At 43.7% G+C, this 26,012-nt stretch overlaps 1 protein-coding gene across 3 annotated transcripts in view; it reads right to left on the bottom strand.

The window, feature by feature from the left end:
- FAM184A (family with sequence similarity 184 member A) overlaps nucleotides 1-26,012 on the bottom strand; it is a 630,233-nt gene that overhangs the window by 191,165 nt on the left and 413,056 nt on the right. For all 3 annotated transcript variants that reach the window (XM_085611278.1, XM_085611279.1, XM_085611280.1), the window contains exon 7: nucleotides 23,614-23,775. In XM_085611278.1, the coding sequence (XP_085467404.1) occupies nucleotides 23,614-23,775 (162 nt within the window). The remainder of the gene's footprint in view (nucleotides 1-23,613; nucleotides 23,776-26,012) is intronic.

The following is a 26,012-nucleotide window of genomic DNA, read 5'->3' as shown; positions in this document are numbered from 1 at the left end:
GTAGTGAGGCCCTTTACCAACTGCTCCTCCCACTACGCCAGTGCGTTCAATGGGAAAAATAAGTGCAGATACTCATCCAAATAAGCTGTGGAGTTTGGGCGAGGCTAGGGGAAGGCTTGGTTTGCGCAGGGCTAGGTAGCGGCTTAAGTGTAAGCAATTAATGGCCTCCATATCAAAGGTTGGTAAATTGAGCACCATCAGTACTGGGTAAAACTAACATCTGTTATTTACAGGGAATAGATGAGGATGAAGAGTGCATTTAATTTCATTAGAGGTGACTATGTTGACTACATTATGTAAAAGTATACATGATAATGTGTCCAATTATAAACTAACTTCTGCCAAAGGATAGCAGTGATATTTGTTGCTCTCCTCTCAAGCTCTTGCTTTACTCTTTTTCTCTTCCACAGTCTCTCTAATTTCCATTATCAACTTTCTGCTTACCATGTTTAACTTTCCTTTTTTCATCTTTCACTCCCAAGCATGTATCCACTGGTTTGTCCTTTAACTTTCACTTATCCTGTCCCTCCCTGTCTCATGTCTCATCTTCCTTCCATGCTTGTCTCTCCTTTTTCTCCTTCTTTTCTCTCCATATCTCACCCCATCCCCTTTCAGGTTCTCCTTTCTCTCCTCATACCTCTGTACTTGGATTGCTTTCCACTGCCTCTTCGTGTCCAATGCCCATATTACTACCTCCTGTTGTCGCTCTTTCTCTCCTAGCCCTGCATTTCCCTCCTCTGTCTCTTTTTGACTCAGTGCCTGACCAGGGCCTCCTGAAAAAAATGAGGACAAGGTGGCATTAATTCCTTCTCTCTTTCACCATCCTGCCCTACTCTCTGAGGATTATGTTACTGACCTTGTAAGTATCTGTTCGTGGCAAGTAGTGCAGTAGATTCACATGCTCTGCATACTCCTGCAATCTAGTGTAGGGTTCACATCTATACAAGTTGTTTTTCTTCAAAGAAGTCTTTCAAATTCAGGAGGTAAAGTGACTCCTCCTCTTGGTGATATTGTGCATGGGCATTGACTCCATTGTTAGATTGTTTTCCCGCAGTCGGGTGAGAATGGAGTGTGAGTATGTTTTAGTTAAGAGTTGACCATGCATATGATATTGTAAGTAGATATTGCAAAAGCCACTGGTGTCCGGGGAGGAGGGCAGGCATATGTGAATCTACAGCACTGCATGCCACAAACTCATGATAACAGGGTAAGCAACATAATCCGTATGATGGCATGTGTGGAAGTAGATACACATGCTATGCATAGACTATAAAGCAGTGCATTCTAGAACGTTGTGGCTAACCTGTGGGTGTTGCAGTTGTTCGGAAAAAGGTATGTAGCACTGCCTGCCCTACATTTGCTTGTTGGCATGCTAATACATTCACACAGTTATGTTTAGTGAAGGTTTGTGGGGTTGACCATGTAGCTGCTTTACACAACTCAGGTATGGGTATATTGCCTAGAAAAGCCATATATGCTACTATTTTGCGAGAGGAGTGTGCTCTAGTGGTGTGGACAAAGTTCTTTTAGCTTTGATGAAACACGTCTGAATGCATTTAATTATCCATCTAGAAAGATATGATTTTGATATGGGCTTTCCTATGTGAGGGGGCAAAAAACCCCCTAAGAGTTGCTTGGTTTTACGAAACTCTAAAAAGACTACTTTCCAAGAAAAGAATCAGAGAAGGCAATTATGCAAGGGTTTAAATGGTGGACCCATAAGTCTGGTGAGTACAATGTTTAGATTACAAGCAGGTGCATGGGGAACCCTGAACCCTGGGTGGAATTACTCTTTTAAGGCCTTCCATGAATGCCTTAATAACTGGTATCTTCAAAAGTGATAAATGTTGTCTGTTTTGCAGGTATGCAGCTACTGCACCTAGATGCAAGCGTATTGAAGTGTATGCTAGTCCAGAAGTCTGCAAATGCAGCAGATAGCAGACAATGTTTTATACAGTTGCATCAAATGTGTCGATGTGTTTACCATGGCAGTAGAAAACAAATCTTTTCACTTCGCAGCTTAACACGCTCTAGTTGTGGGTTTACGGGCTTCTTTAAGAATAGTCATACATTCTGGTGGGAGATTTAGGCAACCAAATTCTATGACCCCTGGAGCTAAAGAGCAAGGTTGAGTTCCTTTGGATTTGGGTGCCTCACTTCTCCATGTTTCTGAGTGAGAAGATCTGGGTTGAGGGGAAGCTTCTCATGTGGCACTATTGAAAGCTCGAGTAGTGTAATATATCATGGTTGTCGAGCCCAAGTGGAAGCTACCAGAATGAGGCTGAGAGACCTTTGCCTGAGCTTCCGAACCACAAATGGAAGAAGAGGGAGAGGTCGAAAAGCGTAGGCAAATATCCCTGACCAGTTCATCCATAGAGAATTGCCCTTGGATAGTGGGTGTGGTAACCTGGAGGTGACGTTTGGGTATTTTGCGTTGTCTGCGGCTGCGAGGAGGTCTATCTGTGGGATGGGAGGAGGACTCTGGGGTGGAGTTCCCACTCGTGGACTTGTTAATACATCCTGCTGAGGAGGTCGGCAAAGTTGTTGTCCATCCCTAGGAGATGTTCCGCCAACAGGTGAATGTTGTGTCATCCTTGCTGAGAGAGAGCCGACACTGCCTCTCTCCTCCTTCGCGCTACTTTCCTGATATTTGCTTTTTGCACTGATATTTTTAAAACCAAGCTAGTTTTCTCTGCTGCTCATCCATTTTTAAAATGTTATTGTTGTATGTACTGTATTTCTGTGTGACATTGACATTGGGGGAATTGAACCGGGGGGCTGAAATCTTTGTATCGTGTGTGCCGCCATTTTTCCTCCAGTTAGCACTCTAGACGCTCTGGAGGCCTTAAAACAGGACGCTGCGCTAGCGCGCGTGATCCTTGCTGAGAGAGAGCCGACACTGCCTCTCTCCTCCTTTGCGCTACTTTCCTGATATTTGCTTTTTGCACTGATATTTTTAAAACCAAGCTAGTTTTCTCTGCTGCTCATCCATTTTTAAAATGTTATTGTTGTACGTACTGTATTTCTGTGTGACATTGACATTGGGGGAATTGAACCGGGGGGCTGAAATCTTTGTATCGTGTGTGCCGCCATTTTTCCTCCAGTTAGCGCTCTAGACGCTCTGGAGGCCTTAAAACAGGACGCTGCGCTAGCGTGCGCGATCCTTGCTGAGAGAGACCCGACACTGCCTCTCCCTTCCTTTGCGCTACTTTCCTGATATTTGCTTTTTGCACTGATATTTTTAAAACCAAGCTAGTTTTCTCTGCTGCTCATCCATTTTTAAAATTGTATTGTTGTATGTACTGTAGTTCTGTGTGACATTGACATTGGGGGAATTGAACCGGGAGGCTGAAATCTTTGTATCGTGTGTGCCGCCATTTTCCCTCCAGTTAGCGCTCTAGACGCTCTGGAGGCCTTAAAACAGGACGCTGCGCTAGTGCGCAGCGGATGCGCGCAGCGGGCGCGGTGCTGGCGCGCCGAAGGCGCGCCTTAGGCAAGCCCGTCTGCGCCCGTCAGCGTCCGGTGCAGGGAACGCTGCATCTCCCGCAGGAATCAACGAGGGCGAGAGTGAGAACAGGCTGAAATACAGTAAAGATTTCCTTACTAGGATTAGAAATCCAACACCTTGCTGTACTCCCATCATTCTAGCCTCGGCATCAGAGAAGCTGTTTTGTAACGTTTGTAAAACTTAAAGCTCTTCTTATTAACACCAAATCCGTGAATAAGCATGAATTTCACTTATACGACCTTCTTGTGGAGGCCAAGCCGGATCTTTTATTTATCACAGAAACATGACTCCACGAAGGATCTAACCCCACCCTTGCGAACGCCATACCCCCGGACTACAAAACTATTAGGAAAGACCGAATTGGTAATAGAGGCGGGGGGGTAGCTACTATTTACAAGAACTCCCTCCGGTGCTCTGTTATTCCAGTGAACGACCTTGAAGGAGTAGAGGGATTAGGGTTTTATCTTTCTATCTCTGCTCACCAGTCTGTCGCAGGAATGGTCATATACAGACCACCGGGGCCGGCGGGACGTTTTTTAGAATCTATTGGCCAGGCCACAGCATCTATTGCCACTAGATATAACCATTGTATGGTTCTAGGCGATTTCAATCTGCATTTTGACCGGAAAGAAGATCCGGAGTTCAAGATGCTATGTGAATCTTTAAATGTTTTTAGTATGGCTCCGCATGTGTTTACCCAAACGCATGACAAGGGACATATTTTAGACCAGATCTTCTCCACACACAACATTGAACTAGATAATCCTCTACCGATTGCTTGGTCTGACCACTTCCTGCTTACCTTTTGGTTAAATATAGAGCGTCATAAGTCCTGCTCTCTGAGTACCAAACTACACAAGGTAATTAGATCTTTTAAGGCCATTACCCCGACTCCCTAGCAGAAATAATAATTCATCATCTCATCCCTGTGGATGGACTTCTTGAGGATGCAGCATCCGCACTAGAAAACTGGCTTCACAATTGGACATTACACCTTGCCCCCCCTAAGGTTGATAGGGTCGCTCGGGGAAATCCCCCGGCTCCTTGGTTTTCTGAGGAACTGAGAAAGAGCAAAAGGGTTTGTAAATGCCTCGAGCGCTCATGGACAAAAAGCTATGACTCTCAGAGCAAACATAACTACAAACAGGCACTTAAAATACACTATTTGAAGGTCCGTAATGAGAAGAATAGTTTTCTGGCTAAAAAAATTGATTCCGCTAATAACTGCAGCAAATAACTTTTTAAGATAGTGAAAGATTTTGTTTCCCCTAACGCTACCCAGAGTCCTTTTACCCCCACTCTAGAATGGACCGTGAGCATGGCTAAGTTCTTTCATGACAAGATTAAGTCCATTCAGGATTCTTTTGACCTATCCTCATGTTGAAACTTGGCCGACGTTCCGGACTCTATAGGTTGTGCCAGGGCGGATGCTCTTGTGGAGTTTCCATCTATATCTTTGGACACTTCCCTTACCATCTTGAGTGCGCTTAAATCCGGGTCGCCTGCAGATCCGTGCCCTGCTAAAATAATAGCATCTGTCGCCGAGGTTTTAAATCCCGCCGCCAACCAAGTTATGAATCTCTCACTAGCCACTGGAAAAGTTCCAGCTAGATGGAAACAAGGTAAAATCCTCCCTCTTCTAAAGAAGCCTTCTGCTGACCCTGCCGTTGTCAGCAATTATAGGCCTATAACTCTGCTTCCTTTTTTTGCAAAAGCATTGGAAAAACATGTGAATGCAGTCATTACCAATTATATAGAAGCTACAAATGCCCTCCATCCCAGTCAATCTGGTTTTAGAGCCAATTATAGCACCGAGACAGCTTTGCTAGAAATTTCTGAAAGTATCAAAAACACCCTTGATAGAGGAGGAAAAGCAGTTTTAATACTGCTCGATCTCTCGGCCGCTTTTGATACCGTGCCCCATGATCGTCTCCTTCAGAGACCGAGGGAATGTGGTCTTGGGGGCACGGTTCTCAGCTGGTTTTCCTCCTTGCTGAACGATCGTCAACAATCTGTCTGGTCCCCTCCTTTCTCTGCGGATATTCCCCAACTTAACGTTGGAGTACCTCAGGGCTCTGTGTTGAGCCCGACTCTTTTTAATATTTATATGGCTCCTCTGGCATCACTCACGGAAAAATTTGGTGCTAAGATTATAACCTACGCAGACGACTCACAACTCCTGTTCACATATGGAAAGGATGAACCTTTTAATGAAAGTGAAATTAATGAATGTCTGTCCAACATCTTTGGCTGGTTTAATCGGAATCAGCTGTCTTGTAACTCGGCTAAAACCGAAATTATCTTCTTTGGACATACTCCGGGGGATGAATGGAAGAACTGGTGGCCCCAGGACCAACTGTCTCCCCCTAGCCCTGTCACCACTGTGAAAAATCTTGGAGTCTTATTAGACTCGGATCTTTCTATGAAGTCGCAGGTGAAATCTGTGACTGGTACGGGCTTCAGGCTCTTAAAAATGTTGAGAAATTTTCTCTCACTTCTGCCTCTGCCCCATAGACAGACGATAGTTCAAGCCTTAATCATTTCTAGATTGGACTATGCGAATGTCCTCTACCTGGGCATCCCGAAATATTTAGTAAACCGCCTCCAGCTGGTTCAAAACGCAGCGGCCAGGGCTATCTTGATGGTCGGGCCTAGGACCCATTTAGCTAATCACCTAAAATCGTTACACTGGCTCCAAGTAAAAAATAGAATTAATTTTAAGGCGTTGGTTCTAGCTTTCAAGGCCTTACATGACAGTGGAGCCTTGTATCTTAGAAAGAGAATCACTCCCTACTGTCCGGGCAGGATGCTAAGATCTTCAACACAACATCTGCTAGAGGTGCCTAAATTTTTCTTAGCAAGGAAGGGGGGACGCTCCTTCCAGGTGATCGTAAGTAGATTATGGAACGCGCTCCCCTATGACCTCACGTTTTTGTAAATAGAACATGGCTGTTGTGTTGTCCGTTCGGTCCCACACAACTTTGCCTTTGAGCTGGACTAGAAATACTTTCAATGCTAGGTGGACTGCTTGAGGCTCTAGGTAGTTGATGTGGAGACTCTGGTCTTTGGTGTCCCAGGGACAGTGAACTATGAGATTCTGTAGGTGTGCACACCGTCCTGTAAGGGATGCATCCACTGTGAGAATGATCTGGGAAACAGGGTCAAGGAGCAGCCGCTCTTTTGATATTTGTATTCCACCACTGCAGAGAGTGGTGTGTGAGGTTGCCTATCAACACTAGATCTTGTAATTGACCCAGTGACGGAGACCACTGACTCACCAGGCATTCCTGCAGCGGACGCATATGTAGTCTCGCATGTGGCACTATTGCAATACATGCCTAGAAGTCGGTGAACTATTTTGACTGTTATATGTTGATTGGGGTGAAATTGATGTAGCAACGCTGTGATGTTGTGAATCCTAACTGCTTTGTAGGCTGATCCCAACTGTGCGTTGAGAATAGCTCCTAGATAAGGCTGAATCTGTGAAGGCTGAAGATGTGATTTTTGTATGTTGATTGTAAAACCCAATTGATGAAGAAGTTGTATACTGGTCTGAGTGTGTTGTAGGCACAACTGAAGTGTACTGGCTTTGATGAGCCAATCGTCCAGATATAGGAAGACATGAAGACATGAATACTTTGTCTGCATAGATGTGCTGAAACTACCGCTAGACATTTGGTGAACACCCAGAGTGTGGTAGTGACTCAGAATTGAAGCACTTTGAACTGATAATGTGTTCCTGCTATGGCGAACCTGAGGTATTTTAGGTGAGCTGGATATAGTGGGATGTGAAAGTAAGTGTCCTTTAAGTCTACTGCAGACATAAAGTCGCACTGTTGTAATAGAGAAATTACATCTTGAAGAGTTACCACGTGGAAGTGATCTGAAAGGACATATTGATTTAATCGTCTACGGTCTAGTATGGGCAAAAGTGAACTGTCTTTTTTGGGAATGAGGAATTACAGAGAATATACTCTTGAACCTTGTAGTAGAGGAACAGGCTCTATGGCTCCTTTTTGCAAGAGAGTCTGTACTTCTTGTTTGGAAAGTATGTGCCTGATAGGTGGTATGTTTAAAGGTGTTTAGATGAGCTCCAAACAATAACCATTTTGGATCATTTCCAACACCCCTTGGCCTGTTGTTATGGTCTTCCAGTCAGAGAAGAAAACTTGTAGACGTCACCCGACGGGTGTTACATGGTTGGAAGGAATGAAAAGTTAGTCACTGTTTGGAAGTGGAGGGTGTGGTGCGAGTGGAAGCACCTCTTCCACGGCCGTTGGAATTATTCCCTCTATATGTGTCTCTGTAATATCCTCTTGAGGGAGAGGTGTGATGCTGTTGCCTATAAGAAGAGGTAGAGACATCTGATGATCTTGTTTTATTACCCTGTTTGTATGTGGGGCACCGCAAGGGACCACGAGGAGTGGGAGTCTAAAGAGCTTCCAATGATTTGGCAACCTCTGTGTCCTTCACTTTTTCTAATGTTTGGTCCACTTGGGAACCAAAGAAATGTTGTTGATCAAAAGGACATTAAGGAGTGTCTGCTGTGCCTCTGGCTTAAAGCCAGATTTATGCAGCCAAGCGTGTCTATGCAGCAGAATACTTGTATTTATGTCCCTGGCAGCTGTGTCCGCTGAGTTGAGGGCACATCTGATGGAGTTGTTTGAAATTAATTTACCCTCCTGGACAATTTGGAGGCCTATTTTTTGTACTCCTCAGGGGGATGTTGCAGTTCCTCCATCTTGCCCCAATGGGCCCTTTCGTACCTCGCCAACAATCCCTGAGTGTTGGCAATTCACAAATGGTTGGCTGCCTGTGTTGCCACCCTTTTCCCTGAAGCATCAATGAGTTTCGACTCTAAGTTGGCCCTTTATGTAAGGTAGATCTGAGAGTGCAGTTTTGTATTTTTTGTCTACTCGTGGTTAAATAATACGTGTTCGTATCTGATCTTTAAAGCTTTCATCTAAGTGACTGAGCATCCCTTTTAGCATGGGCAGATATTGACATGTCCTAGTAGTAGAGGAGAGTGTTGCAAAAGGAAGTAATCCTCTATGGGGTCTTTGTGCAAGAGGACCTGGTGATACGCAGCTGCCCTTGCAATAAGCTCCTGGAAGGATGTTGCATTACCCAGGGGTGATGGCTTAGTAGGCGGGTAAAAGTCTGGGTCATTCTCCCCGGGGGAGGTTGGTACAATGTCATAGCTGTCCCATGGATCTGTGGACAGCTGATCATCATCATCTCCTCAACCTTGATCCCCAGTATCAGACTGTGGGGAATCATGTAGACTAATGTCTATTTGTATCACTGAGAGAGTGATGTGATGAAGAAGGTGGTGGTGGTGGAGGAGAAGCGGGCAAAGGTGTCTGTAAAGAACTGGTTGCAAAGTGCTTTTTCTGGTTCTTAGGAGGTACAGGTAGATCAATGGACTCCTCAAAAGTAAACTGACATTTCGATAAAGCAGGCGCTGAATGTACTGTCTGTCAAAATCAGACCAGTAGACGGCTGATTATGTCTCTTCTTCTGCTTCGGATCGAGTCTCTCTATCATAGTATTGAGGATCAGTTCTTGTGCCGAAATGGATGGTTTCAGAGCCAAACCTGATTTTGGTTTTGGCGCCGAAGTGGTTGGAGCCGATGGTGTGGATGGTCTGCTCGGCACCAAGATTGGTCGGCTCGATGTGGAAAGTTTTGGCTTAGCTTTCTGTGTCGGGCCCGAGGGCGGGGCATCCTTAGCAGATATTCAGTACCTACCATGGCCTGACAGCAGTAGTGGCCCAGGGGGCGTAATTTCGGTCGAAACTGAGTGTCTCTTAGTGAGTTGGGCAGGAACATGGGTACTCACTTTGTGTTATCCTGAAGGCAAGTTCTTCATCTCTAGGCCAAACTCTATTTCAGATTTGGATGCTGAGTCTGATATGGAAAGGCGCTCTTCCTCTGCAGCCGTGCAGTTCCTCCTCTGTCTGTTCGACATTGTGTTGGCCAAAGATGTTGGGTGTATCTTCCAGATCTAGACACAGCATCTTTTTTTGACACACCCGATGGTCCACAACATTTTCTTCGATCGAAAAGATCAACAGGCCTCACAGTTTTCCTCATTGTTGTCAGGAGATAGACACAGGTTGCAAACCTGATGGAGGTCTGTATGCGGGTATTCAGCATGGCAGTTGGGACAGAATTGAAATGAAGTTCGGTCCATCAGCAATGCATTATTGGTCGAATCCGATGAGACAGTAAACAAGGCCTGAATGGAAAAGGCCCGACTAGAGGAAGCCAAAAGGCCGCGTCTGGAGAACGTCGAATTGCCGATCGAAGGATTGCTTCTGTTTTCGAAAGGCAACTTTGTAACGCGATCGAAAACAATACAGACAGGTATAGAGGTTAACAAATAAATCTAGGGAGCCCTAAAACAGTCTCGAACCAGAACACCGATTAACACATCCGAACCCGATGGCGGAAAGAAAACTATCAAATAAACGGAGTCGATGCCCATGAGCAATATCACCGAGATAAGCAGTCACTGTACCTCGTGACTTGAAAGACTTCTTCAAACAAAAACAACTTTCACATATCCAGACCCAACACTAGAGGGCAGAAGTATTCAGTGCATGTGCATCTACAGCCACACATGCCATTGAACATACAATTCACTTGTTGCATGAAGCGCCTGGCCTGAATGCAACAGTATTAGAATCATTAGGTGGGATTTACCCAGAGACCCATCGCTCCCCGGCAAGACACATTGGGTATGATTGAGTAACAGTTGGTAGCATATGAGTAAGTTCTGACCATATCCAGTGGGGTGTGCAGTCCTTTATTTTAAAAAGTGCAATGCTAGCTGCAGGCAAAGACAGGTTTGGGGTTACAAAGGGCCCACTGGCCACCTGCCACCAACCAACTCCACTGGCCCGCCTTACCATGGCCGGCCCCTCTGCTTCCTTACCTTTATAGCTTGTTGTCTGCAGAGTGCTGATGCAGGGCTTGTAGAGTTGGGGTGCAGGCTGCATGGGTGGACTTGCAGCATTTTGATATGAGTGGGTACTGAATGCACAAACTCACATCACTCATGCAAGTACACACAATAATGGTGCACTCAGACACTCGCGCACTATTCACTCCATTTGATACCTTTTTATTTTAGGAAAAAAGTGGAGAACGCTCCCTTTTGTTCCTTTCAACCTGCACCTGCGTCTACAGTCTTCTTCACATCCTTCTTAAGTCTGCCTGGTCAAAGAAAGATGCATTAATCACTTCATCAGGATGCACTTAGTGACACGAGAGGCATAGTGTGATCGACTGTGCAGGGCCTATGCAGACCGTGTCCTGTTTATCACAGCATGACGCAAGTCCTCTCAAACCCCTGCATTCCCGGGAAATTCAAACAGGTGCTGCTTGAGTCTTTGGCAGTGACTCTGCACCAGGCTACTTCAGAGGCACAGTGTGCTTACAAGCTCCTCAGAAGCATAGCGGCACCTGTCCTGCCATGGAAGAGATACCTAACCTGAGGCTGTCATGCAGTTGATCACGTTACTGGTACACTCCCTAGCTAAAGAGAAGTTCTGGTACTGATGGCTGGAAAATTCAGAAGTGCCTGTACTCAGGACCGGTGAGTTCGGCCTATTTAAACCACTGCACTACGTTGATACATGTAAATGGGAAAGATGAAAGTACTGTCTTGCAAGATCATCCTTGTCCAGGTACCAGACAACTTGTTTCTTCAGGATCTAATGGTTAATATTTGGGGAAGTGTCACAAAGATCCTGGAGATCTCTGCAGGTATCAAGAGTATGTTGATGCACATCAGGTCAATCCTAGCTGGAGATTATTGGCGGAGGAAAGACAAAGTACACTGCCTGAAATACTCCACATTACACTTCTGGAGGTTTTCTATTCTGTTTTGCTCATCAAAGGCTAGTATGAGTACTCTGAAGTACCTAATGCTAAAACAGTAGAGCTGGCGTTCCCTAAGGGGTGTAAATATGGATTCTATATGTGTGTGTACATATCACCCTACACTGTTGGGGAAATTTAGTAACAGTGACTTATCTGACTTTATTTCCAAGGCATGGCAGTGATGTTTGAGGCCTCTTGTTCAACCAAGAATGTCCGCTCACTAAATAAGGGCTTCAGTCCATAGTCCTAGAGCAGGTGGGAGTTGGGGCATTATGGACTTGCTGGGCTTATCACTGAATTCTATCCCACATGCGGAGGCGGGCGCAACCAATGTGATCAATGTTTTCCTTAAAAGGGTGGTATGACTGCTGGTTAACCAGATGACATTTGAGTGTAGAAGTGAAGTATTCACTGCAGGCAGACACCCTGACATGTGAATCTATTTTGAGATTAACACTGAATGTTCTAGTGTCAGTGGGGCTCCGGAGTGTCGCAAAAGCACTACATACTGGCCTATATCAGCGACATTCAGGAGAGTCATGGAAAAATAGACGTGATAGATTTGGTTAATGCCTGAAAATATGGCATGGACAAGACAGCTTCCTCTTAATATTCCACCTACTATGACTCCATGTCTCACAGACTACCACCTGTTTTCCAAAAATCAGCCCAAAAAGCTCACAGATGTTGTTATAGTTACTAGAAAGTTCAGACTTTTTTTTACTCCTAATGCGGGCTTGGTCTTTAAGACAGGCACAGTTTTGGAAACCTTGAAGGTCTATAAATAGGCAATTGTACATAAAAGCAGGCTGAGGTTTGTAAAGCTCTTATTTCATCATCAGACAATCTGGAGGTGAAATCAGTAGATCTAGAAAACAATATATTTAGAGCTGCAGAGAAACTAGGCAGAATTGAGCTGGGAGCAGGTTGATTTTAGAAACCTGGCTACTGGGAAACATGTCAGAGAACACAGATATGGCAGAGCATTTTAAACTAATGTGGAAGTAGTGAAGGACTCAAAAGTTCAAGAGGTATTATATTTCTAACATCCTCAGAATCACTGCCCCCTATTAACTTTGACTTGAATACATTGAGGACAGTGGCATCGACCACTCAGTTGACTCAATACTTACAGGAGGTAAAACTGGTTTAAATAGATGACTCAAGCAGGCAGATTCCAGAGGCCTCAGTAATGTGGAGCACAAGGAAGCTATTAAGAATCTCTTTGGCAAGAAAGAAACCTGGTTGGATGGGTCCACCATAGAATTTTTAAAAGAGTTTGCCCTGTTTTTTTGGCCAGGTCTGAAGAGGCCTTCATAGATGGCAATCTGGCATTTACCACTAGAGAAGACGTTAAGACTATGTCGAGACCTTCAAAAGATGACTGACTCTATCCCACCTACCAGCATTTGTGCAAACAGAATGAACCTGTTGTGTTACCTGATCAGGTTGGGAACCTAAAAGGCTGTGCAACTATTTACAATCACCACACCCTCTTTTGATGCTTCATCTCCTTGATCTGATCTTGATAGGCGACTACTGTGCCCTTTTCAGGTGCAGAGAAGGCATTTGATTCTCTTAGCTTGTCCTTTCTTGTGAAAGAATTGTGGTGTGGTTGTGAGGGGCGATCATGTTCTGACTAGTTTTATTGCTGTGTGCAAGCTCATCTGCCATGGTGAGGACTAACAGCTTACTGTCAGACATATTTACCACGATGAGTGGGATGAGGCACAATTGCCTGCTGTCGCAACTCCACAACTGTAATAGCACAGTTGAATTGTGAGCTTCTCTAGATCCACATGGCCATAAAATTCCTTTCTCGATATTGCCTATATCCACATATGCGGACGATATCCTCTTTTATATGAGGCAACTTATTTTCTATCATCTGTGCTGTAGTTGAATTATGTTCCTTCTCTGGCTTTTACATAAAGTGGAGTAGATCAGATGTATTTCCACAGATACCATCCACCAAGATCACTGACCTGGATGTCCCACTTTGCCAGCATATGTTCTGTATGGTATTTGGGCTTTACAATAGACGGGGATTGTGAAGCAGTGCTTAAATACAATTTCAGACATATGATGGATGAGCTATCTGCACAGATTGAGAGACTACCACTACCACTGGTAGGATAGCTGTCAGAAAAATGTTTCTCCTAAATTCTTGTATCGATTTCTTAACATCCTGATTACATTAACCAGGAACTTTTTCTCACTCCTGAGGGTACACTTATCCAAATTGACATTAGCGAACACACTACCTTAAGTATGGTGGGAAGTGTCAACACAATCATATGCTAGGGAGTGTTTTCATGGTTCTGGCATTGGATCTCTATTACTGCGGATATAGGTTCACTTCGCTGAGTTCTGGTGCCATCATTCATCTCATCTGCTTCATCTAGCAGTGAAGTCTGATTTTGGTACACTTGGAACAAGGCTGATTGCTTAGATGCATAGGACATGCAGGACGAATAACCCAACAAAGTCTGCAGCACATTCTGATGTGGCCTAGCGTAGTGCTTTTGGGATAGCTGGTGCTCCTACATGACTCTTTTGCCTAACAACCATTACATTGGGTAGGTTGGGACTGACCTGTATAGGTGACTTATTTGATAGCTCACAGTTCTTCAAACTAAAACAATGCAATAACAGAGGGGACATTATCCCATTAAATATTTTTATGTACTTCTTGCCGTGCCAAACTTTATAGGCAGGTGAGGAACACTTTCCCAGTGAACCACAGGAACTTACACTACTTTCTCAGATCATAACAGCCGCAGAAACATGGTGATAGTTGTAACAAACATATGAAGAAATTATGAAAAGTAGATCGTACTGAAATGATTGCTAAGAAATTATGGAAGACAGATTTGGGTGACAGGTCTGCTGTGCACAGACTCAGCAGATTTAACTGAATTCGAGGCACATATTATTACAATTCAAATCGGTGTCCTATGGATCTTAAACTCCTGTAAACATGCAGACATTTTAGCCATCTATGAGTTTAAATTGTCTTAGACACAATTATCTGTCAGCTTACTTGCTGCATATGTTCTGGACTTGTATAGATGTAGGGAATTACCAGACGAACGTCTTTCGAACATACTTAAGGCCATGTTGATTCCTACTCCTCTTGTTTTACACTTTTTTGTATATGCAAGATAACCCTGCATTGGCTTTACTGCTGGACAAGCGTAAGGGAGCTTTGACCTGAATGTAGGACCCAGGCCCACAGGGTCTATCTAACTGGCTAAGAAGCCTGATGGCCTACGTGTTAATGCCAAAACTTTCACCTCACTGATGTATGTTAATGCATGACCGAGAGACATTTTGTGGGATCTGAGAAGGTCTAAAAAAAGCAAATGACTAGACTATTATTTCATGATGTATCTGCTTTCTGTCATATTCAAAGATGCTTTGTGAGGACTTGAGGTAAGTGCATAGATTACTAGTCCTGTTTGGATGCAATAGCATCAGTCGGAGCACAATTGTATTTTTGCTGGGATTTTGGGATATAGGGCCAGATGTACAAAGCCTCTTTGCGTTGGTAAAAGGTCCAATTCACAGAATCAGGCCAGTTACAACTTCGAAAAGGCTTTAATTTTGTTTTTAAAGGCATTTCATTTTCAATTAAGAAAAATGGCTTGCCTTTTTTCTAAAAAATATGCTCTATTCAAAACCATCCCAGTGATGGCTGCGATTCACAGTGTGTTCCAATTTGTGACTTACCTCATAAATATTAATGAAGTAGATCGAACTGCGACTCACTATGAATCAGTATTTTGCAAACTGACCGATTAATACATAGGTCAGTTATCACAATAACATACTGGTCGCAAACTGCGACCAGTATTTTGCGAACAGTGCTTCGTTCATTTGGCCCTAAGTTTCTGGTGACATCATATTTCCATTCATGACACTTGCACCCTTGTTGCCTCTTGTAACCTGGGTCTGCCAAACACAATGTATTGAAACATTGCACCACTGCTTGATTATTGAATGCTGGTGTATCTTGAAACATAAAAAAAGCTATAAAGAAAAAGAATGATCGCAAAGCCTGAAATTCAGTAAATGGGGCCTGTTGGACCTGTCAGCCCTAGGGTGGTCTCCCCTTCCATTTTTGTATCGTGCCTCATTTTTTCCACCCTCATTTTTATGTTGGACTAGGTCTCCGGGCGCCTTTTCATTGCCAATCAGTGTTAAGGTGCAGGTGCTCCCTTCTCCCAAGATGGCTGCCACAGACCCCTGCTACTGCAGAGTGGTCTTTCATAGTAGCACCCCAGCTGCCAGGAGCTGGCTGAAACCCCACAACAATGTTGCGACACCAGCCCGCCTTTTTGTCCCATAGGTAGAGTAGGGAAGCTCCTGGAATGTGCTGGAACCTTCTAGAAGGGAGGTGTGGTTTTTCTTTTGCCGCCTTGGCTAGAGGTCACCTGACCTAGGGCTACTTAAGAGAGGGAGGGAAACTTTTGTGGTGAGTTGGCCATTGGGGTGAAGCAGAGCTGGAAGAATCCACCAGGAGTGTAGGCGGTAGGGCCTAGCCAGGGACTTATGCCTCTGAGAGTGACAGGATCTAGGTGCTGCCTCTTAAGTGAGTGAGGGACCCTGTGAAACCCACTGATCTTGCCCAGCAGTAGGAGGACCCAGAGACTCTCTGCCCAGCCTGACTAGGAAGGATCTAGTCGCCCTCTCCATTCCTAACCCCCTGTAACAGAACCCCTTAAGGGCACCAGATACATCGGCGCCAATAAGACTTCATCTAACAGCTGAGAACCAAAACTGAATACTGAGACTGCGTTTCCAGACTGAACTCCAAAGCCTATTCACCAAGCACTGAGACTGTGTGTCCAGACTGAACTCTAAAACCTATTCACCAAGCACTGAGACTGCGTGTCCAGACTGACCCCTGAACCCTGATGCAAAGCTGACTGGAGAACCACCGGGGATCGACCAGGTATTAGCGCTGTGACCCCTGCGCTCCCTGCCCTGGTCTGGGAGCCCCGGCAGCCTGCTCCGCTGAGCACAGAACCCCATCCTTAATTCGAGCCCCCCCCGGTGACGACGAAGCCAGCGCGCTCACCGCCGTAGCCTGGAGAAGGGCCCTGCCGAGTCACGAAGCCCGCGGAGAAGCCCGGGGCCCCGTCGCTGCCGTCGCAGCTGCGTGAGGAGGTGTGCGAGGCCGGGGGCGAGTTCCCCCATCATCGTGGGAGGGACGCCTGCTGACGCCGAGATCGAGGTAAGCCCGGAGGCTGGGATCGCCCCCGGTGCGCCCCCTGCGGGTTGGGAGCCACACCGCACCCTTATTGATTACGAGTGGCGCCTTGTGTTATACGCTCCGCTCCAAAGTACTGAGAGTCATTGATTACGAGTGGCGCTTTGTTTTTACATGCCCTGCTTTAAAGTCTTACGTGCGATTGATTCCGAATAGCGCTCTGTGATTCATATGCCATGTTGAAGTGTTACGTGCTATTGATTCCGAGTAGCGCGCTGTTATTCATATGCCAGGTTGAAGTGTTACGTGCTATTGATTCCGAGTAGCGCGCTATTATTCATGTGCCATATTGAAGTGTTAAACGCTATTGATTACGAGTAGCGCTCTGTTATTTATATTCCCTATTACAGTGCTATGTGCCAGAGATTACGAGTAGCTCTCCATGCTAGGTGCCCCGTTCTGAGGTCATCACCGGTTAGCGCGCCCAACGCGCGTGTACAGCTACGTGAGTGGTAGTTGTGCCCCAGGCAGTACTGTTATTTCATGAATTGCATATGTGGTATGAACAGCCTTTATAGCTCCTGACTGATATGTACATCGCTAGCTATTGTATTATCAGCTTATGAAATGTACTGCTACCTCATGAACTGCATCTAACGTGATCTACTTGGATAAACTTGAGTATTTACATAACTCCTACAGTGTGGCGTCACTTATTGTGTGTGTTCCTCGTCGCATGTGAGGTGCGTGTTGTATGGTTGCTTTACACACAGTCCTCTGGTGGCCCGACCGCTCATGTCACGTTACCGCCCCATAGGGCCTGGAGACCCCAGGTCCTACAGGGCCAGGAAAGAATGTAAGTATTTAATCTTCCTTAATAAAGTGATGGCAAGTAAAAAACAAAACTGATAGTCAAAAGATGAAAAAAAACACTGATCAACTGAAGAACACTGGTGTAACCTCCTTGCTATCCATCATTGAGCAAACAAGGAGGTTCAAAGGAGATGCCATGAGTGCGGTTACCTAGTGCCGCTTAGGTGGCATGGGACTAAGCTGCAGAGAGAGTTGTAAATACTTATGGAGCAGTGTGACAATGATTGATTTTGGTATCATTCCTACACCAGGTGGGTCAAGTTGAACAGTGTCGGCGGCAAAGCTGTGGCCAATGTAATCTGGAGGGTGATTGCAGAGTAAAAAGAGTGAGGCCGGCTGCCAATTTTGTTGAACTTACTCTCGACTAACTCTGAAGTGCACAAACATGGTCTACAGATACTGTGGCAGAGTATCCGAACACAAAAACAAAGGTGACAACCAAGACTTCTATTGACTTTAAAAGAGTGGATTCTATATCGTAGACAGCTCTAAAAAAGTGATCATGCAGTTGATGCATCCCTGAGGACACAGAGAACAAGCACATATCCCTGAGCAAGCATCACTGAGAATAAGCATGTAGCGGCAACACAACAGAGAGAGGACAGCAGCAGACTGAGCACAGCCTTCACAGTGACTGAGGGAAAAATGGAGGTACTAACAAACAAAATACAGGAAGCTGAAATCCATAATCAGCTATAAAAGAGGTCACAAGAAGAACACAATGCAGATAAAATAAGAATACTATTCAAGCTGAAGGAAGAATATGTGCCACAATGCTAATCAGCTTCATGGAGCAGTGATATAGACAGGCCTGATTGCCAGTAACAGGACCCCACAGATGGCATTTTTCCCAGAAAGTGCCTAAGGACAGCTGTTTCAAATAAGGCAGTATAGGGAAAGGGCAGGTAGAACCAGGGCTGTTGATAGTGTATACATGTAGCATGCACATGCTCTAGCACTGAGGGGGATCGGGATAATTTCCCCCCGTCATTCATAAACACCTAGGTAGCGAGGTGGTTATGCAGCAAGAATAATACATATTACAGGACTGCTAAGATCTCATACCACCGTTATGATAACATCTTAAGTTGGCTCTCCTGGGACCTTGCAAATTAAAGTCTCTTGCATCTTTTTCCTCACCTATGCGTCTTCAGTAAAGAGTGAACCCATATCTCAAAATTGTGTTGCATGTAAAGGGCCCTCGTCCATTACCCCTGCAGGCAGTCCAGGTATGCAGGAGAAAACTATTTGGTACTCCAGGAATTGACTCTCAATGTTACATCAGCATCTGAGACCCAGACAAAAGCAGTACATTAGGTTCCCACACTGGAATCGCAAAGAGATCTCTCAGCCCTAACTTTATCATGGATGCACCAAGCTACAACGGTCTGAATAACTGAAAAGTGTAATGATCTCATCAACATAACCTTAAACCCAAATCTACCCCACCACAGGAGCCTACAAGTGAGGACCAGTCTGGATCCAAGAGAAACTTGGACTCCACAGTTGCAACAAGTCTAGCAGCAGCAGCATAAACTGAATTCACAGTAGAAGGGAGCAAAGAAGTAGAAATGAACACTTTACTTTACAACGGTCTGCAACCAGAACTACTAATTAAAACTTGCAAAGCCACTCTAAATCTTGACACAAAGGAGAAAGAGAGCCTTCCCTTCAGCAAAGGCATTAAAGTGAGTGGTCAGTAACGAGGAATATGTCTTATCTTTGTCAGAAGCCTCAGACGTTTTAGAGTCAGACAATGACACTGGGAAGCAAAATAAGCCCAACATACTCCCAAAGGACAGTCCGAAGTGCCTCTCCCGAAGGGCTGCTCCAGAAGCATTATAAACTCTGGACTAGTAAGAAGTAGAGATCATGGTCTTCCTCTTCTACAAGTGTTGACAGACTGCAGCCATGTAAGCATCAAGCCTGGAACCATGACACAGAAGTACATTCCACATTACTAACTGTTCACGGGGAAGACTCATACTAATTTGCAAGTCATGGACATTCTCAACTTGTCAGATGAAAGAATCCCTATGAGCTGTGAACCCGTGTCCGGGGTCTCTGGTTGTTCAGATGCAGAATTACAGAAAAGGGTGGCAGGAACACTTGAAATTCCCACTGATTATACAAACATTTCCTTTATAAAAATTGAGTTCTGGATACTGGTGATTCACGTTTATCAGATCAGATTTTGGTAAAGTCCTTTTGCCTTGGGGCCACACACACATAGAATCATTATAAGATCTCTGTCTCCAGCTTTTGAAGATTCATGTTCCACTCTTGTTGTTGGAGCAGGTAAACACAATTCAAATGATCATAACTTAACATCTTTCTTCACTCAATGGCATCTTCAAATATAGGGTACAAGGAAGCCCAGATGTACACTTCTCTACTTAAACAGCAGTTGCTGGTTTAGGTAGAGCGGGCAGTTTCCCACTTTCAGTTCTATCACTGGAAAGCTATGAGCTATAGGCTCATACCACTAATACAATCCACAGCAAAGACTCCAACATTCACTGAGATCTTTATCCTGCCCAGGTAATTGTATTTGTTTTGATTGATTCTCTGCCCTTGATTCATCAAAAATATGTAAATATATCCAGTACTACAGGGCCTTTGTAATGGTTAGCATGATATTATGACACTTTCTAAATTATGAAAGCACCATGGGGGACAACCAATCTGGCACCACTCTGGCTGCTGACTTCCTGTCGTCTCTTTGCAAAAGCCAGTTGCGTGCTACAGTCTGTACATCAGTTCTATAATGCAGAGGTTTTCAAATTGTTTTCTGACTTTGAGGCAGAATTTGGAATTCCAAGCAAGCAATTATTTAGATACCTTCAGATGAAACCTAGCTCCTACAACACATAATGATTAGTATAGCCTATAATTTTCTATATCACACTATAGAGATGACTTCACAGAATAGGCATGGAAATGTAGTAGGTTGTGACACAGTTCTGTCCAGGAGCCAATATTTCAAAATTCAACTGAGCTTCTTCAATCAGACCTTTTAATGTATGAACATGTTACAGCACTATAGACTGTCTTCAATTTTTATATAATACAGAACAACATTTTATAATGGCAGTTGGGAGACAACCCTGTCAGAATAGTTGATTGGAAATAGTTGAGTGAGTGCACCTCCATGCACTACTGTCAAGGATTGCACGGTAAGAAGGTCTGTTGAGTCATTGACTGCCTGAGGAAAGGGCGACTCCTCCCAGTAGCCACAGTGCTATAGTATACACGAAAGGTGTAAATTGTCTACATCTTAGGTGGGAAAAAAACAGTGGATTAAAAAAAACTTCCTTGGATATCTTGGAGCTCTTGACTGGAGATGGAGATAAAAGCTGCTGCGATTAGCAGAGCATCAGACTCCCGCAGACAACAGGGATGAGACAAATGCCAGGTATGATATCAGGAACTATAATCCGATAAAAGGTTCTAACTGCTAGAAGTAAAATATCAGGGGGGGGGGGGGGGGGGGGACTGCAGGAATGGGGGAAAAGACCATGACAAATACATTAGGAAACCAATGTGTTGTGACACATTGCCCTCTCATTAACGTCTCCTTTATAACTGATTCAAAAAAGGACTGACCTCACAGGAAAATACTCTACTTCCTCTTGGACTGGTAACCTTAGTAAACATCCTATGAACGGGCCATCACCTTGGAAAGGGATATTTATAGATTTTGTCCATACCCCTCTCCTGGAGTTCATGGTGATCATCTGAAAGAAAAGATGAAGCCCAGGTTTGACATACTTGGTGCTAAATTCTGCAGTTCAGCTGCCGCCATTTGTGTTGTCAGCTCAAAGCACAGTGCAGGACTTTTCTTAAGGTTACAACGGGTACGGAGATGCCAGAAGCATAGACATGGCGAGGATGCCCAGCCTTGTGCTCAGCATGGCGTCCAAAAATGAGCACTAGAGCATTACGGGAAGCACTCTCTCCTTCTCTGAATGTGTGAAGGATTGGATACGCTCTTGGTACTGCTCTCTGTTCAGCTCTCAGAACAGATGTGACCTAACGGCTAGAGCTGTAGACCTTGAAGTTGGGGAACCAGGTTCGAGTCTTCGGTAGGTACGCTCAAAATCCTGTGATTCTGGGCACATCACATAATCCCCCCATGCCTACCAAAATGAATGTGTCTGTCTGTAACGTTACTGGTGCTCATGTAAAGCGCTCTGATACCTTTGGGTCGAGTCTGCACTATATAAAGCTCCCCCAAAATGCTGGTTAGGTTGCACAGCATGTCCAGTGAATATAAGTTTGATATTCACTTCTGTGCTGCAACAGCGAAAGAAGTGTTAATTGATCGCCTTTGGAAAGGCCGTGAGCCATACACCTTGAGTGAACGGAGAATGGAATTCACTCATATCTATATTTATGTGAAGCACATGTCACTCGCTTACCAAGAATCAAGATGCCTCTTCAAGGCTAACTTAGCTGTTTTTAAAATGTGTGTAAGGGCGGATCAAGCTATTTGTAAATTACACATATTTGCACTTTTTGGATTAGATATTCTAGTTGTATGATGCTATTGTTGCATATCAAGTATATTTCTCTTGTTATTTCTTTTTTATTTAAAGATACAAACGTGCTTTTAAATTGTAATCAAAAGGAGGAAAACACTGCCTCAAATCCTAATGTTGGAGAAAAAAATCATAAGAGATCTATAACTTGGAAGGAATACTAAGAGAAGAATGGCAAGAGAAAACACACTTTATTATGGCAACAAAATGCTGTCATTGCTGGTCCTAAGCAGGACAATTATTTTTGTAATGGAGAGGTATGGAAGGGGTGCTCAAGGCGCTGTTGTCTCTGAGACAGAGAGCTGATCAGGAAAGATGTGGAAGTGGCCAGAATTTTCCGACACCCTTAAAAAGTCTTCCTTCCTCTCTAGTTATTTAAATAGCAATTGACTCTTTGGTTGTTAAAGTGAAGAAATATGCCAGTCAGAATTTCTGGAGTTGTTTAGCTAATGGGATGCCCTCTTTATAGTACCCCTTTAAATTCCGGTATGTGCAGTTCTTTCGCACATACCGGAACTCTGAGTTTTGAGGCACAGGCCACACTCCACTGTTTCAGGGGAGCATGTATGGAACATGGGAAATGTGCCGTAAACGTCCGAAGACCGGTGTATTTTGGTGCAAAAAGCACCGAAGAAGCCACATGCTATGCCGCATTTGAAAGGGCAAAACTCGGGTAGGTGACAAATATTGCACCCAATAAATTCTGAACAAGGCAGTGTCAGATTTCATCGGTTGCAAAAATTATCACATCCAACAAAGGGGCACTTATAATGAGGGACTTCGGGCCTGTTTAAAATCTGCGGTTACATTCTGATACTAGCATAAACAGAAGTTTGTGAGGGACAGAATTTATCACACCCCACTGTTTTTCACCCGACAGATTTTGGCAGATCAAACTGCATACATTTATTGGGGTAAACGGTCCAGATATAAAGCAGAATCTGCAGACCTTGGTGGAGTAAAAAAACAATTATGCACGTTATTCCTCATTTCCACAGTGAAGATGTTGAATGGGAAGTATTTACCATCCCTGGTAAATACCTCAACATGGAGTAATGGTATTTACTGAGCGTAGTAAAGAACAACAACCTATTCCGCACAACTTGTAATCAGGTCCCTACCGTATGAAAAATGTAGGTTTGATATCTATTATTGACCACTGTTCTAGTTTCCCGCTCCTGTAACTCCTACGATATCCTCCATACACAGGAGAAGCAGGCATTACAGTAGTCAGAGGTGGTGTGTTCTAAAACAGTTTCCATTAAATGTCTTTCTATGTTTGAAAAGCATGGACATTTCCTTCTATACTGCATTTCTTGAACACTATCTTCCCACTATTACTGATACAAGATTGTCTGTGCCCACTCTAATAGAAGACAAAGATAAGCTATTGCAGATTGTGAGAACTTACATACACACCATTGGTTGAAAAAAGGATGGAATGGAGTGTGACAAAAAGCAAACAGTTTGAAATTGACAAATATGAAGAAGACAACTACAGGTTGTTGGAGAGGTTGTGGTAAAGGATACTTTGATCATTCCTAACAATGGTCTTTCTCAAAGTGTGCAAATATGTTTTGTGATTACCTGAATACTGAGCAATGAATCACTGGTTTCACGCAACTTAGTTCTGGAAATATCCAAGTCCTTCTGAAGTCTTTCTTGCGCTTCCTTCAGACTGCTAATCTGCTCTTCAGCAAAGCCAAGTTCTTGATCACTTTTTCTCACCAAATCTTCCAGACGAGATACCTTTATGAAGATACAGTGACGGGAGTTATTGTAGTTTTATTTGCATTAAGAAAAAAATACTCCATTCTATGAATTAGAAGAACTGTACAATCTGGTTCTGAAAATGTCTGACAGTCACAAAGTGTAACCTGGAGCCTTTGCATAGTCTCCAAAACTTCCCTACCTTTGACCAAATCATGATTTTGGTGGGTAGCGCCAATCAGAATTCTTCTATGTAAATCTTCCAAAAAAGATCACTCGATGTGCCCTGCTTTAGGATGTCAGTGGATGGTCTTGGGCAGTAAGTAGTCGTGTGCAAAGATTCCACTGAATCATGAATTTCTTCAGTCACTTTGCAGTACTGTTCATTATTTATGAAAGACCCATCAGATTTAGGTGTTTATTCAACAATATTTTAGGTTATGTAAATACCTTTCATTTTTAACAACTGTACTATTTTTACAGTAATCTATAAGCAAGCAACTTTAAAGGTAATGTGTTGTGCCATTCGTAGTCTACAAAAGCCATCACATTTTTACATTTAGGCAATAGCTAATGGTAGCCATGAGGGTTAGAGTAAGGCACTACAATTCGTCCACCACAATTCTGAGGCAGTGAACTATGCTTACTAATAGGACTGGAAATAGCTTACATGCACAAGCATGTTTTACAAACCAAAAACAACCATTTGCACAATGAAACACACTTTCTTTTGCTTCTGCAACACTCTGATTTCTCCTCCCATCTTGCATCCACTTCCCTGCGTTATCTAGCCTCCCTATTACCTCACTCCTCTACCTCCTCATCGGGGGTAGGGGGGGAGGGGGAGTTACCTGGAAGGACATATCTATCACCTCTCGAGAGGCTGGATGAAGATGTACAACACCTCTCAAAGCTACCTACTTCCGATCTCCTTTAACTCAACCACAACTCACCCATCTCTTTCTTACTTTAATCACTCCCATTTCCATTCCCACCCCTCGTTAAATAGTTGTCCTTAAACTGAACTCATAAACTATAATTCACCACCCACTTCCTCTTGTAATCCCCCCTACTTTTCTCCCCTGTTATACATCCACTTTTTTGCTTCTTCCTCAAAGTTTTCCTCTTATTGCCAGATATTTTCACAGGGCCGTCAGAAATTGACAATAGTTGCCACAGGTTTGAGTACTCGACTGGCATTACGCTGAAAGGACCAGTCCTAATGTCCCGAAGTGTCTCAGTTTTCCTTTTTTCATCCCTTTATGTACACACTTCAAATTGCTTATCATACCCCATCTAAGCCAAACCCCAACTCAAATATGATCAGATCTGCTAACATCGCTCACCTTATATTAAAGGTGATCTCCTAGTTAATATGATAAGATATATTTCTTTTAATCTGCCTAATCTTAATAACTGCTTACACTGGGTCAGCTACACAACTCCCATACTGGAGTTTAATTGAGGTATGTTGCATATATTGTGCTAAGTAGCACCTAGGACCCCGACTACACAAAAGAAACCTTCTCCTCTCCAAGGAGAACTTTCTTGATGGCCTAGAAGGTGACTTCCAATCACATGTATCTTAATTCTTTTTTTCCTGTCCTTATCTCACCATGCCCATCCCTACTATGCTAGAACATAGATCACTTCATTCAACATAAACGTCAAGGATAGTCAAACACAATAATCTTATTGCGATTCCATTGAATCCAATGATACGTGTTTTACCCGAATTGTTATTTCCTCAATGTGGTTTCTTCTACATATATGTAGGTCATCTGCTATAAAGACAGATATCAACCTGCAATACTATTATGAAGTGGCAAGAAAAGAATTCAAACGAATGCTATTCACTGCAAATGGTTATCCAATGACTTGTACTCCACAGTCCAAAGACTGCTCTTTGAGATAAATTGACAAAATGCACCCGTTGTCAGACTAAGTGTTATCTACGACATCCTGGTGATCATGCAATGTATGGAGCATGTTAAGAATCCACTTCTCTCAGATTCAAATATTTTCCTTGGAGACTTCAGCCTTTAATTGGGTGATTCTTATGAAACAGCTGTTCTAATTAGGCACTGAGTCTATTCAACACTGCTGCAAACATATTTACATTAAAGTTTGTTCATGTCATCTAAAAACATAAGATACTCAGTACTTATAATTCATCCTCTGTAGAGTGGTCTGATCACCTCCAGGTTTATTTAATTCGTTTTTACACTTGGTACAACTTTTGCCCAAATAAAAAAAGGAAGCAACTTGTTTTTTAG

This window comes from Triturus cristatus, chromosome 6 (genome assembly GCF_964204655.1).
Source record: "Triturus cristatus chromosome 6, aTriCri1.1, whole genome shotgun sequence".
Lineage (NCBI taxonomy): Eukaryota > Metazoa > Chordata > Amphibia > Caudata > Salamandridae > Triturus > Triturus cristatus.
Note: the sequence above shows the minus strand (reverse complement) of the source record. Positions and strands in the feature narration are given on the sequence as shown.